The sequence below is a fragment of the Varanus komodoensis genome, unplaced genomic scaffold (genome assembly GCF_004798865.1).
Source record: "Varanus komodoensis strain SLA01 unplaced genomic scaffold, ASM479886v1 scaffold43, whole genome shotgun sequence".
NCBI classification, from domain to species: Eukaryota; Metazoa; Chordata; class Lepidosauria; order Squamata; family Varanidae; genus Varanus; species Varanus komodoensis.
The window spans coordinates 8,053,302-8,065,041 of NW_025335985.1; the positions used below are offsets into that span (position 1 = coordinate 8,053,302).

The window sequence follows — 11,740 nt, forward strand, 5'->3', positions numbered from 1 at the left end:
CTTGCCTGCACCTGCGGCAGGATCGGCCTCTCGGCGCCCAGTCGCTGAGTGCCCCTGGCTCTCTCTAGCCGCGCGCTGGGCTCAGGGCCCCGGCTGGCCCAGGCGTGGGGGGAGCCGGCTCGGCTGGGCCTCGGGGGCGGGGGGCTCGGAGGAGCCTTGGCAGGGGCGGCGCGCTGCCCCGCAGTCCCCGAAAGGAAGTGGCGGCAGCCAAGCTCTTCCGGGACCCAGTGCAAAAGCGCCTGAGCTTTGGGTGCCCCCTCACTTTTCCAGGCAGGGTGAGGGCCACAGAAGGCATGGGCATGCGCGCGAGTGCGCATGCGCAGGGGGCACGGAGCAGGCGGCCGAGCTGCCAGTGACGGGGTCTGCGGTGGGTTGGCTGGGCCGTGGGATGGGGGGGGCTCATCCGGGAAGCCCCCGGGACCAGCAAAGCCGTGCTTGGCGCTGCTGCGCCCGCACGGCAGCCACACGACGGCAGGGCCCCCCTCCGGGACCGGGCCGCAGATCCCCCACCCACCTGCCTTCCCCCAGCGCGGCAGCATGCGGGCTGCTGCTGCCCCCCAGCGGCGGCGGCTGGAAAATGCGAGAGCAGGACGAGCCGGCCGACCAGGCTGGGGCGCTCCTGGCCGGGAGGGGGCTGCGGTGGGAGGGGGTCCACCTGTGGAATCGCCCCGGCCACCTGCTGCCCGGCAGGTGCGAGGCCTCGGCGGCTGCACCGCACCAGCTCCTCCCGCAAGCCCGGGAGTTCTGCCCCCAGGCGCTGGCGCCTCCTTCCCAGAGCCGCAGGTTTCGGGGCTGTGGGGGACGTGTCCTGGGGGGCAGGCAGGGGCGCGCCGGGCAGTCGTCCCCACACTCAGCCGCGGCCGCTGGCCTTCCTGGCTTCCGGACGCACCCTGGCCACCTCTCTTCCGCTTCCCTGGCCCCGGCGAGGGCCTCAGGGGCACCTGTGGGGCCGCGGACAGCCTTCCCCCCAGCCGGAACGAGGCGTGTCTTCATGGCCCTTCGATGTGGGGCCCACCCGGACACTGCACCCCATCTGCGCCCCCTTCCGGGGCACGCCTTCCCGATCCCTCCCGCCACCATGGCTGCCCGAGTGGCCGGCCGGGGCCTGGGGGACTGCGGGAGCCGGCCGGGCTGGGCCAGGGGGGCTGAGCACGAGCTGCCGCGGCCACCATCCGGGCCCCTCGCCCCACTGCGCTCTCTGCGGCCGCCTGACCCCTGCCCTCCCTCCACAGACGGTGTATGACGAGTGGTTCATCACCTTGTACAACATGATGTACACCTCCCTGCCCGTGCTGGCCATGAGCCTCTTCGACCAGGTACGGGGTGTCGGCGGGCTGGAGGGGGCGCCTGGTGGGGCGGCCCCGCCGTGCCCCCTCAGCCAGCAGCCCCCTCTGCCGGCAGGACGTGGACGACCGCTGGAGCCTGCAGTTCCCGCAGCTGTACGTGCCCGGCCAGCAGAACCGCCACTTCAACCGGCGGGCGTTCCTGGCCTGCCTGCTGCACAGCGTCTACAGCTCCCTGGTGCTCTTCTTCGTGCCCTACGGGGCCGTCTCCGACAGCGCGCGCAGCGACGGGAGGGCCATCGCGGACTACCAGTCCTTCGCCCTCACGGCCCAGACCTGCCTGCTCGTTGTGGTCTCCGTCCAGGTAACGGGGCCCCAGCGCCACCCAGCGCGGCCGCCAGGGGCCCTGAGCCTGCGGGGGGAGCGCCTGGACCCCCCCGCCCCCCGTGCGCCTGGGCCAGTCTGCCCCTGGCCCTCTCGCGCACCTCAATCCGGAGTAGGGCGGGTTGGCCTGGCAGCCGGGGAGAGCCGGGTGGGCTCCTACCGTTTGCTGCGCGGGTCTCAGGCGGCCGCGAAGGGCCCGGTCTGCGCCGTGCGACCTGCCGCTGCTCGCAGGGGCCCGAAGGACAGGCCCTGCTGCCCTGCGGGTGCCCCCCAGGCCAGGTTCCCGGGAGGCCAAGCGGAGGGTGCCGAGGGCGGCGGGGACCCACGGGGGAGCCGCGCTCCGAGAGGGACAGAGCCCCCGGCGTTGCGAGCCAAGCGACAGAGAGGGTTCTGTGGGGCACACGGGCCCCCTGACTGGCCGCCCCCTCACAGATTGGCCTGGACACGGCCTACTGGACCGCCGTGAACCAGCTGTTCGTCTGGGGCAGCCTGGCCACCTACTTCGTCATCACCTTCGCCATGTACAGTGACAGCACCTACCGGATCCTCACCACAGCCTTCCCTTTCGTCGGTAGGTATTTGGGGCACGATCGGGGGGGGGGGGGGTCTCAAATACCTGCACATCCCGAAAGGAGCCGCAAATTAGACAGAATTCTGCCACCCTTTCGGGGGAGGTGATGCCCCCCAAGCACCGCCGCTGGGGGGAGAGCCCTCCTGCAGGCGGCACTGTCTCTGCCCTTTGCCAGGCGCGGCGCGGAACACCCTGAACCAGCTCAGCATGTGGCTGTCCGTGGCCCTCTGCGTGGCCCTCTGCGTGCTGCCCATCGTCGGCCTCCGGTTCCTGAAGACGCAGCTCGCGCCCACCCTCAGCGACAAGGTACCCCCACGCAGGTCTGGGGGCGTCGTGTCGGCTGCCCCTGTGCCCCGGGAGGGGGGCCAAGCGCAGGGTGCGGGGCGCCAGAGCAGGACGAAGCCGCTGCGTGTGGGGCGTGCGTGGGCCCCATGCTCCGCTGCCCCGGCCCCCCAGCCCCCCACACTTCCAGCCGGAAATGGCTGTCCGCAGGGCGGGCTGGGGCCCCCGCTCCGGGGCAGAATCTCTCGGAGGGCGGCCAGGATCGCTCCCTGGCGGGGGAAGCGGGGCAGGGCTGGTGCTCGGCCAGGGAACAGGCGTGCTGTGAGACTGGGGCGGCCACGCCGCGGGTGTGGGGCTCGGCTCAAGGGGCCCCTCGGCCAGGAGCCCATGGCTGCCTCTGGCCCAAGCAGCCGCCCCATCTTCTCCCGCCCGTGCCCGTGCTGCCACGCAGCTTGGCCACCAGCCAGAGCTCCTTTCGGGTGCTGCCCAGCTCCAAGCCGGCCCCAAAGGCCGCCCCGCCCGATGGAGGGTGGTGTGGGGGGCGCCCTCCGCCTCCTCTCCGGGTCTTGGCTGAGCGAGCTCCCAGCGCACCTCACTGGGGGACCCAGAGAGGCCACCGGGGGGGGCAGCACGGGCGGCCCCGCACTCCTCAGCCGGCCCCCCTGCCCAACAGGAAGGCGGTCCTTGTTCTTATGCTCCCCCGAGTTCCCCGGCCTTGGCAGCTCTTGCACTCTCCCGGCTGCGGCTCCCGTCACGGACTCTGTCCGTCTCGTCCCTGGTCTTCCCGTTCTGTTTTCTGCCTTTGCCTTTCCCTACTGAGGTCATGGAATCCTAAAATAGGAGAGCTGGAAGGGGCCAGGAAGGCCCTCGGGTCCACCCCCCTGCTGTTGCAGGACCCCAAGCCACACCACCCCACTCAGGTGGCTGCCCAATTCCACCTTGAATGTCCCCAGTGTGGGAGAGCCCCCCACCTCTCCAGGCAGCTGGTCCCACCGCCATGTTGCTCTGACAGCAAGGAAGTTTTTCCTGATGCCCAGCCTGAATCCGGGGTGTCGCAACCTGAATTGATTATTCTGTGTCTTGCACTCTGGGATCAGCAGCAGGAGATCTTGGCCTTTCTCTTTGTGAGAATCTCAGGTAGAGGGACACCGTGTCCCCCTCAGCCTTCTCTGCTCCAGGCTGAGCATGCCCCGTTCTCTCTGCCTCTCCTCGCAGGGCCTTGTTTCCAAGCCCTGGGTCATTTTTGCTGCCCTCCTCTGGACCCGTTCTCATTTTCTTGCATCTTTCTTACACCTTGGTGCCCAGGACCAGACACAGGACTCCAGATGAGGTCTGGCGAGTGAGGAGTAGAGGGGAACTACTTCTCCTGATTTGGAAGTAAATGGTACAGACTAACCGGTCTGTAGTTCCCAGGCTTGCCTTTTGCCCTTTTTTGAAGATGGGGACGATCTCGCCCGTTTGGCACTTTTCCTGCCATCTCAGGGTGTGCCCAAAGTTGGGCGGGCTCAGCTCGGCCTTTGCTCCTCCCGGAGGCTGTTCTGGCTTGATCTGGCCCGGGACCCCGCGTGCCCCTTCCTGCTGGCCCAGGGCGCCTGCAAAGCCCTCGCCCGCACCGTGGCCCGAACCCGAACGCGTCTGTCTCCTCTCCCTCCTTCCCTGTCTGGCTCTCACACCGTCCGGTGGCTGGGAACGCGGCAGGCTGGGCGCCTGGCCTTGGCCTCCCCAAGGCAGCATTTCCGATAGCCTGCTCTCTTTCAGCAACAATGCGCAAACTGTGAGAAAGCTGCTCCAGGGACATAGCGAAAGGGCTGGGCAGGAGAGGCCGTGCCCAGTTCCAGGAGGGGAACCTCGGCCGCCGGCAGCGGCCGAGAGGCGCAGGGAGCGGGGCGTGGGGACGTTGCCGCATGGAGGGAGCCGCCCCCTGCACGCTGAGCGCCTCCCGCGGCAGCCGGGGGGCCGTGCCTGCTGGCCTCCGGAGACCGGGAGAGGCTCCGGGCCGAGGCCAGGCGCCGCTCGGCCCCCGCCCCGCCGCTCATCTCCGCCCCCCTCTGTTGCAGGTCCGGCACAAGGTGCACGCGGCCCGGAGGGTGCCCCCGCCACCCTCCCCCAAGCAGCTGCAGCTGCAGCGCCGAGCCTCCCGCCGCTCCGGCTACGCCTTCTCCCACCAGCACGGCTTCGGGGCGCTCATCACCTCAGGGCGGAACATGCGGCCCAAGTCCCCTTTCGCCGCGTCGGGGTCTTTCTCGCCCAGCAGTGAGAAATACACGCCCAAGTGACGAGGGACCGAGGGACGGACGGACGGATGGACAGACGGCGGTGGGGGCGGCTGGAGAAGCTTCGCTTGCCACTGGGCCCGCTGCACCTGGAGAGTTTCAGCCTGGGGCGCCCGGACCTGGGGGAGGAGGGCTGGACCTGCGGTCCACATTTGGCCGGGGAGGGCCTCTCCTCAAGTACCCCCTCCGCTCGGCTCCCCTGCCCTCACCCCCACCCTGGCACGGCACGGCACGGCAGAGGGACGTGGCAGGGCCGCGCTCATGCCCTTCCCCAGCCCAGGGGCCCTGTGGTGAGGGCGGTGAGCCAGGCCTGCCCGCTGCGGTCGGCCCAAGTGGGGCAGCCTCCGTGACGCCGAGGAAGGTGGGGCAAGGCTGGGCAGAGGGGCCTTCCCCAGGGAGCCCCGGGCGCTCTGCTGCAGCTCGGGAGGACGCCTGGAGACGGCGCGGCACAAGCTCAGCAAGGCTGGAGCACTGGGACAGAAAACTGACCGGCGGCCATCCCGAGCAGTGCCTTGCGCCGACCCGCACGGCTTCCGTCCGTCGTCCTTTCTGCAGCCGCTTCAATAAACGGCCCGGGAAGGCACAGGGCTGCGGCCCCTCTGTGCGCGAACCGCCTGTCGCCCCCAGCGGCGCCTGCGCAGAACACGGGGCAAGGGCGGCCCCGGGAGCAAGGGGCGGGCGGGCGCACCGGGACGGCCCAAGTGCCAGGCCTCTGCCCGCCGGAGGGAGGGGGCCGGTGGCCCCTGAGCCCGGAGGAGCAGAGGCTGCCTGCCCTGCCCCAGGAAGCGTCTGTCTGGGGGCACGGGATGGGCCCTATGGGGCGGGTGGGGCTGAGCTGATCGCTGTGCCAGCACTGCCAGCTGTGGGAAGGGGCACGGGGTTTGAGGCAGGCACGGGGTGCAGTCCACGGCTCCGGCCCCAGGGAAAACGGTCCGCGGTGGCATGGGGTGCAGCTCGAGGTGGCTGCCACGCTCCAGCTCGAGGTGGGCAAGCTCGCTGCCCCCTGCCTGCTCCCGGGGCAGAGCTGCCCCCTCCCAAACCGGCTTGCCAAGGATCTCCTCCGCTTTTCCTCGGCCTTTGGGCGCAGGTGCAGGAGCGGGGAGCAGTGCCGGCACCTGGCGGAGAGCCGCAAGGGTGAGGGTTAGGCAGAATAAAAGGTGTCGCCCCCATTGCACAGTGTTTCAAGAGGAAAAGTAATTGCAGGCCTATAGGGCTCGCACTTGCATAACGGGAAAGGCCCCCTTCCTTTGCAGCAGCGTCGCTGGCAGCTCCTCCCAAGGAGACTGCGGATCTGGGAGCCGCGTGTGCCTGTAAAAGCAGGAGCACGTCCAGCCCATCTGGCACAGGCCACGGACCTTCCGCATTCTGGGGGCCCGGACCCTGCCCCGAGGATGACGGTGGCGCCGCTGGGCAGTTTGGCCTTGATGAAAGGGGCCGTGCGAGCTGAGGGCTCGCTCCCCGCCTAGCCTCTCCGTTGTGTTCCCCATCAACCGGCCACGGGAGCGAGTCCTGGCGTCTCCAAGGAACGCGGGCTCCCGAGCTCAGAGCGAAGACCCGTCTCTGCACGAAGGCGGAGGACGGCAGGTGGGGTGCCGCTCTGGAGATCCGGGGGACGTGTCCACGTGGGCAGACCACCGCCCAGCCTCGCAGCCCAGGTGGCGTGCGCTTGAGTTGGCTCCTGGAGCCGCCCATTCCCCAAGCCCAGCTCTTCAAGCACGGGGGTGCGGGGTGTTCCTCAGCCGTGGTCCTCTGCATTTTGGTCTGCTGGGGGGTCCCCATTTCCGAATGCTGCTCCATGTTACTAATGCAAGTGGTGGGAATGCGGCGTCCACTGCCAAAGGCCAGGCAGGCCCGCAGTGTGGCTGGTCCTCCGCCTGCACCTCGAGGGCGAGCGGGCCCGGGGCCCAGGGCCAGCCTTGCCTTCTGGGCTCAGCCTTCCAGCGCCCCCGCGAGCGGGGCCTGGAGCTGACCCGCAGCCCCACTGCTGGCCCAACGGGGTCCTGCCGGCCGGGCAGTGGCACCGGAGCGCTGCAGCGAAGAGAGGGGCGATGCCCGGGGCCCTCCCACGGTGACAGCCGTGCCTCTTGCCTGGGGCGAGGTGGCCGCTTCTGGGTAGCCTCGCTCTGCTCTGCTGCATCTTTTCCGTTGTGGTTTTAACTTCCTTCGCGGAGACGCACTGCCTCTTACTCGGGTGGTTATTGTTTAGCCGTAGGCCATCACAATTTTGGAAATACTGTTACAGATACCTTATAATAAAATTCATAACAGAATCATTAAAGCATATACCAATTAAGTTCTAATAATCAAAACAATGCAAGTAAAACACAGGTCAAATAAAACGAGCCTTGGCCATAAAAACCACTGGAAACCCACACTGGCTTGCAACACTCGGGAGCACGGCAAACGCCCAGAGGGCAAGTCACACCGGGCAGCGGACGGGCACTGGCGGGCCGCATTTTGTGGCGGTCCTGTACGTGCCAAACCAGAGAAGAGCAGCCCCGGAAGGGGCCAGGGGGCCGCCGGGCCCACCCCTGCTCAGGGCAGCACGCAGTTACACCGCCCCAAGGTGGGCAAGCTGAAGGGCAGGATGGCAGCCCCAGAGAGCCTCCAGCTATGGGGCAGCAGGCAGATAGGATACATTGTACGGTCGACAGGCAAATGGTCAACGATCTGATTGGGCTCTGCATGAGTTCAGATCCCCAGGCCCTGACGAACTTCAGCCCAGAGTCACAAAAGAACTAGCAGAAGAAGCTTCCGGACCAGTAGCTATCATCTTTGAGAACTCGTGGAAGACAGAAGTGTTGGAGACGGAAGTGTTGGATGACTGGAGAAGGGCTAATGTCCCTTCCTACAAGAAAGGAAAAAAAGATGAACCGGGGACCTGTGGACCACTTTGGCAGCAATCCCTGGAAAAATTCTGGAGCAAATTCTAAAACAAACAGTCTGCACACACCTTGAGGACACAGTAATTACTAGCAATCTGGATTTCTCAAGAGCAGATCTTGCCAGACTAATCGAATTTCATTTTTTGACTGGGTAACCTCCCCGGTGGATGGTGGGAGTGCTGTGGAAATCATCTGCCTAGACTTCAGCCAGGCCTTTGTCGAAGTGCCCCACGGCTCCCCGATCAGCGAACTAACAGAAAGTGGGCTGGAGCAGGCAGCCAGTCAGCGGATCCGCAGTCGCTGCCACATGGGACTCGCCCGCCGGCGGCGCTGCAGAGGAGCGGCAAGTGGGTGCAGCAAGCTGCAGTTCCGGGACGGGACATACTCGTCCTTATTTTCACTAATTATTTAGATGAGGAAGTACAAGGAGGAATAATTAAATTTGCAGATGACAACACTGGGTGGAATAGCAAATACCCTGGATTACAGAGGTAAGAGACGGGACGATCCTGTTAGGTGAGAGCACTGGGCAGAGAACAACAGAATGAAATTCAGCAGGAAGAAATGCCGAGTCCCCGCTTCGGAACAGGACACCGAATGCGCCGCCAAGAAGGTGGGGGACACCTGGCTCGACGAGGCTGCAGGCGAGAAGGCTCTCGGAACTGCTGTGGGTCACAAGCCGAAGATGAGCCAGTAACACGATGCAGCCACAAAAAGGGCAAAGGCTATTTTGGGCTGCATTAACAAATGTCGCTTCCAAGCCGCGTGGAGTACAAGTTCCCCTCTGCCCAGAGCTGGTCAGGCCTCGCCTGGAGTCCCAGTGCCCAGTTCTGGGCACTTGCGTTTGTAAAAAAATGCTGAAAAGCTCGAAAAGGTTCAAAGGAGGGCAACACAGATGAGGCTGGAGGCAAAACCCTAAGGGGAAAGATGGAGAACTGGGCATGTTCAGCCTCGAGAAGAGAAGACTGAGGGGGCAGGGTAGCGTCTGTAAGTATCTGAAAGGCTGTCACAAAAAGGAAGGATGAGATCCCCACTAATTCTGTAGGACAAGGGACAAGGGACTTGAGTTAAAAGCAGTCAGATTCAGACTAGACACCAGGAAGAATTTCTGCACTGCCAGAGCAATATGGTTACCTGGAGAGGTGGGGGGCTCTCGAAAAGCACCTGGGCAGCCCCCTGAGTGGGGTGGGGGGAGCTGGTGTCCTGCTGCAGCAGGGCCTGCGCTTGGCGGCCTTCCGCCCGACGCTTCTCAGAAGGAGAAGTCGCGGAGGCCGCTTCTGTTGTCTCCTGCCCATTTTCCTTGCTGGAATCGTTTGCCAGCCTCTTGAACTCCTCATTGGAGTCACTTACCACGGACCTTCGCTCATCATTGTTCTGAGGTCATTGAAATAGGCTTTCCTGAAAGCCAGAATGCATATTTGGCTTCTGCTTCCTTTAGAACCCCGAGTTCTAGTATGCGATGGTCACTTTCCCCCAGCATTTCCTTAGCTGCCACTTTGTCCACGAGGTCTTCCTTCTTGGTTAGTATCAAGTCTCGCATAGCTCCTCCTCATGTTCCTTCCTCTACTTTCTGTTAGAGGAAGTTTTCAGCAACGCAAGTTTGGAGTTTCTTGGAGGGGCTGCGTTTGGCAGAATTTGTCTCCCGACCGATATCAGGGAAATTGAAGTCCCCCGTAACGACTACCTCATGGCTCCTTGAAACACTGGCGATTCGCTTTTCACAAGTTTCATCTTCATCTTCTCCTTGACTGGTTGGTCAGTAACAGAGTCTAACCACTGAGCTCCTTTTATTCCTGCTCCACTTATATTAGTCCAGATCCTCTTGATGGAGCCTCTAAGCTCATCCTCCCGTATTTCTGCGCAGAGATATGGATGTCTAAACAGTGTGACTCTGCCTCCTGCTCTGTTCCTTCTGCTCTTCTTGAACAAGTTACATCCTTCAGCTGCTGAATTCCAGTCCTGGGAGTCATCTCACCAGGTTTCAGTCGTACCTGCCAGCTTGCATTCGACCCCCCCGTGTGAAGAGTTCACACAGCCGTGCCTTTCCGTACTCTGGGCTGTGCCGGCCTGACTGGGCTGTGGGTTTGGGTGAGCCAAGAACTTGGGGTGCTGGGCCAAGGCCTTTTAAAGGAGGCTCCGTTGACAAGGCGAGCAACCGACACGAAAGGAGCGAGCACCTGAAAGGGTCTCGCAAGCGGGTCACTTGCAACGCTCACTCGGCGCAACCTGCCAGCCAAGAGGCCCCAGTCAGCCAAAAAGGTGGCCAGCGAGGCCCTTCCAGGGTGTTTGGGGTCTGAACAACATCAGCACCCAAGGGGAAAAGGCTGGCCTTTGCAGGCTCCTTGTGAGGAGGGGGTTTGTGCTGCACGGGGCAGGGACCAAGTGCCGCGCAACTACCTGTTCACCTCACCAGCAAGCCCCGAAGGCATGTGACATGCAGGCGCCCCTCATTGTATTCTGTGGGGCACAAGGGCTCCCATCCTCGCTAGGCGGCCACCAGTCCTAGCGCTGTGGTGGCGAACTTATGGCACGCGTGCCACAGTGGGCACGCAGAGCCCTCTCTGTCGGCATGTGAGCCCATTCGCCCCGGCATCACCCCAGCAGCCGAGCATCAGGTAACAGCGCACACAGGGGCCATGCGCCTGCTCGGAAAGGAGCAGTGGTGCCAGGCAACGCCATCATGAGCCGCAACTCATTAGCTGCGACTCGCCCGAGCTTTCGCATGGCCGGTCAGTGGCTGCCAAGGATATGTATGTATTTGCTTGGACTGGCTGTGAGTTGTTTTTTCTAAACGAAAACCTCAGTTTTCAGGTTTTATTGCGGTGCTGGCACTTTGCGATAAATAAGTGGGTTTTGGGTTGCAGCTTGGGCACTCAGTCTCTAAAAGGTTCGCCGTCACTGGCCTAGCGCTTGGGGCCTTCAGGGAGAATTCTCCATAAGCTATCAGAACCCTGAGCAGAAGCTCCTGGACTGACCCGACAAGGGGGGATCCCAGGCCAAGCACGGCTACGGGTTTGGTCCCTTGGCCACCTTCCCCAGGGCCTCTGGAAACCAGCACGGGCGGGTGAGGAAGCGGCGTCTCCAGCGCAGTGGTTCTGCGCACGCGGAGGGTCCGGGGCCTCGATGGCAGCCGCGAGGCAGGACCCCCGGGTCCGGCAAGGGAAGCCCCCTTCCGCCTTGGCCCTCGGCAGGTTATTGCAAGAGTACTCAGGCCCCCCTGCAGGGAACCCGCACTTGCAACAGCACTGCCGGGCAGAGGCCAGGCCAAGCACAAGCTTCCAGGACATGTGCAGAGTGTTTTATAGGGTCTGAGTCACATGTCATAGCAACTGGTCAGGTGACGACGAGAGAAAGGGAGCACAGAAGGAATGGGAGAGCTCTGCAGAGGGCCGCCAGCGCTGACCACAGGGGACAGACAAGGGTCCGGAGAGGGGAGCCGCACCGAGTCTTAGCTGCAAGCTTTGATCCTGCAGATTCGGGTGGCCGCAGTGCACCTTGGTCCCCTGCAGCAGCAGCAGCGGGTGGACTGGATGGCCTCCGTGGCCCCTTCCACCGCGACTCTTCTGCATGGTCCAAGGAATGCTGCTCAAAGCACCTTCTCCGGCGCCTGGTCCGCTGCTGCTCTCGGGCCGCGAGTTCCAGGAGCAGCGATGCTAATCGGTAACCAGGCTGGGACGGGAGGGGGCCCGGGTATGATTTTACAACACACGGGCTCATCCGGGCGACCTTTTCCTACCAGGATTCAGTCTGAATTCCCCCGCACAAGCAGGGCCAAACCGTCCTGGAGCGAGAGACCCGGGCCCGATCCTTGCGGCACGGGCCCTGTGTGCGGGCACGGCAGACCACCTGCCTCGCACGCCAGCCGTCTTCCTGCGTTTTTCGGAAGGCAGTCACGGGCCTCTGTCAAAGCTGCTCCCTGTCTTGCGGACAGTTTTAGTTTTGTTTACTTGAGCATGAGCCAGAAGTGCCCCTTGTCTCTGCCAGTGCTGCCAAGGTCCCCAGTCCGGCCCTCGGAGATTCCCGGCCACGCTCCTGTCCCCACCCACCCATCCGGGGGTCTCC

At 64.2% G+C, this 11,740-nt stretch overlaps 1 protein-coding gene across 2 annotated transcripts in view; it reads left to right on the top strand.

Annotated features, from left to right (window-relative positions):
• Positions 1–7,063, top strand: part of LOC123030244 (phospholipid-transporting ATPase ID-like) — a 45,429-nt gene extending 38,366 nt beyond the window's left edge. For both annotated transcript variants that reach the window (XM_044444024.1, XM_044444025.1), the window contains exons 24-28: positions 1,233–1,316; positions 1,402–1,647; positions 2,100–2,238; positions 2,414–2,544; positions 4,578–7,063. In XM_044444024.1, coding sequence (XP_044299959.1) covers positions 1,233–1,316; positions 1,402–1,647; positions 2,100–2,238; positions 2,414–2,544; positions 4,578–4,796 — 819 coding nt within the window. In that variant the 3' untranslated portion in view covers positions 4,797–7,063. The remainder of the gene's footprint in view (positions 1–1,232; positions 1,317–1,401; positions 1,648–2,099; positions 2,239–2,413; positions 2,545–4,577) is intronic.
• The last annotated feature ends 4,677 nt before the right edge of the window (positions 7,064–11,740 follow it).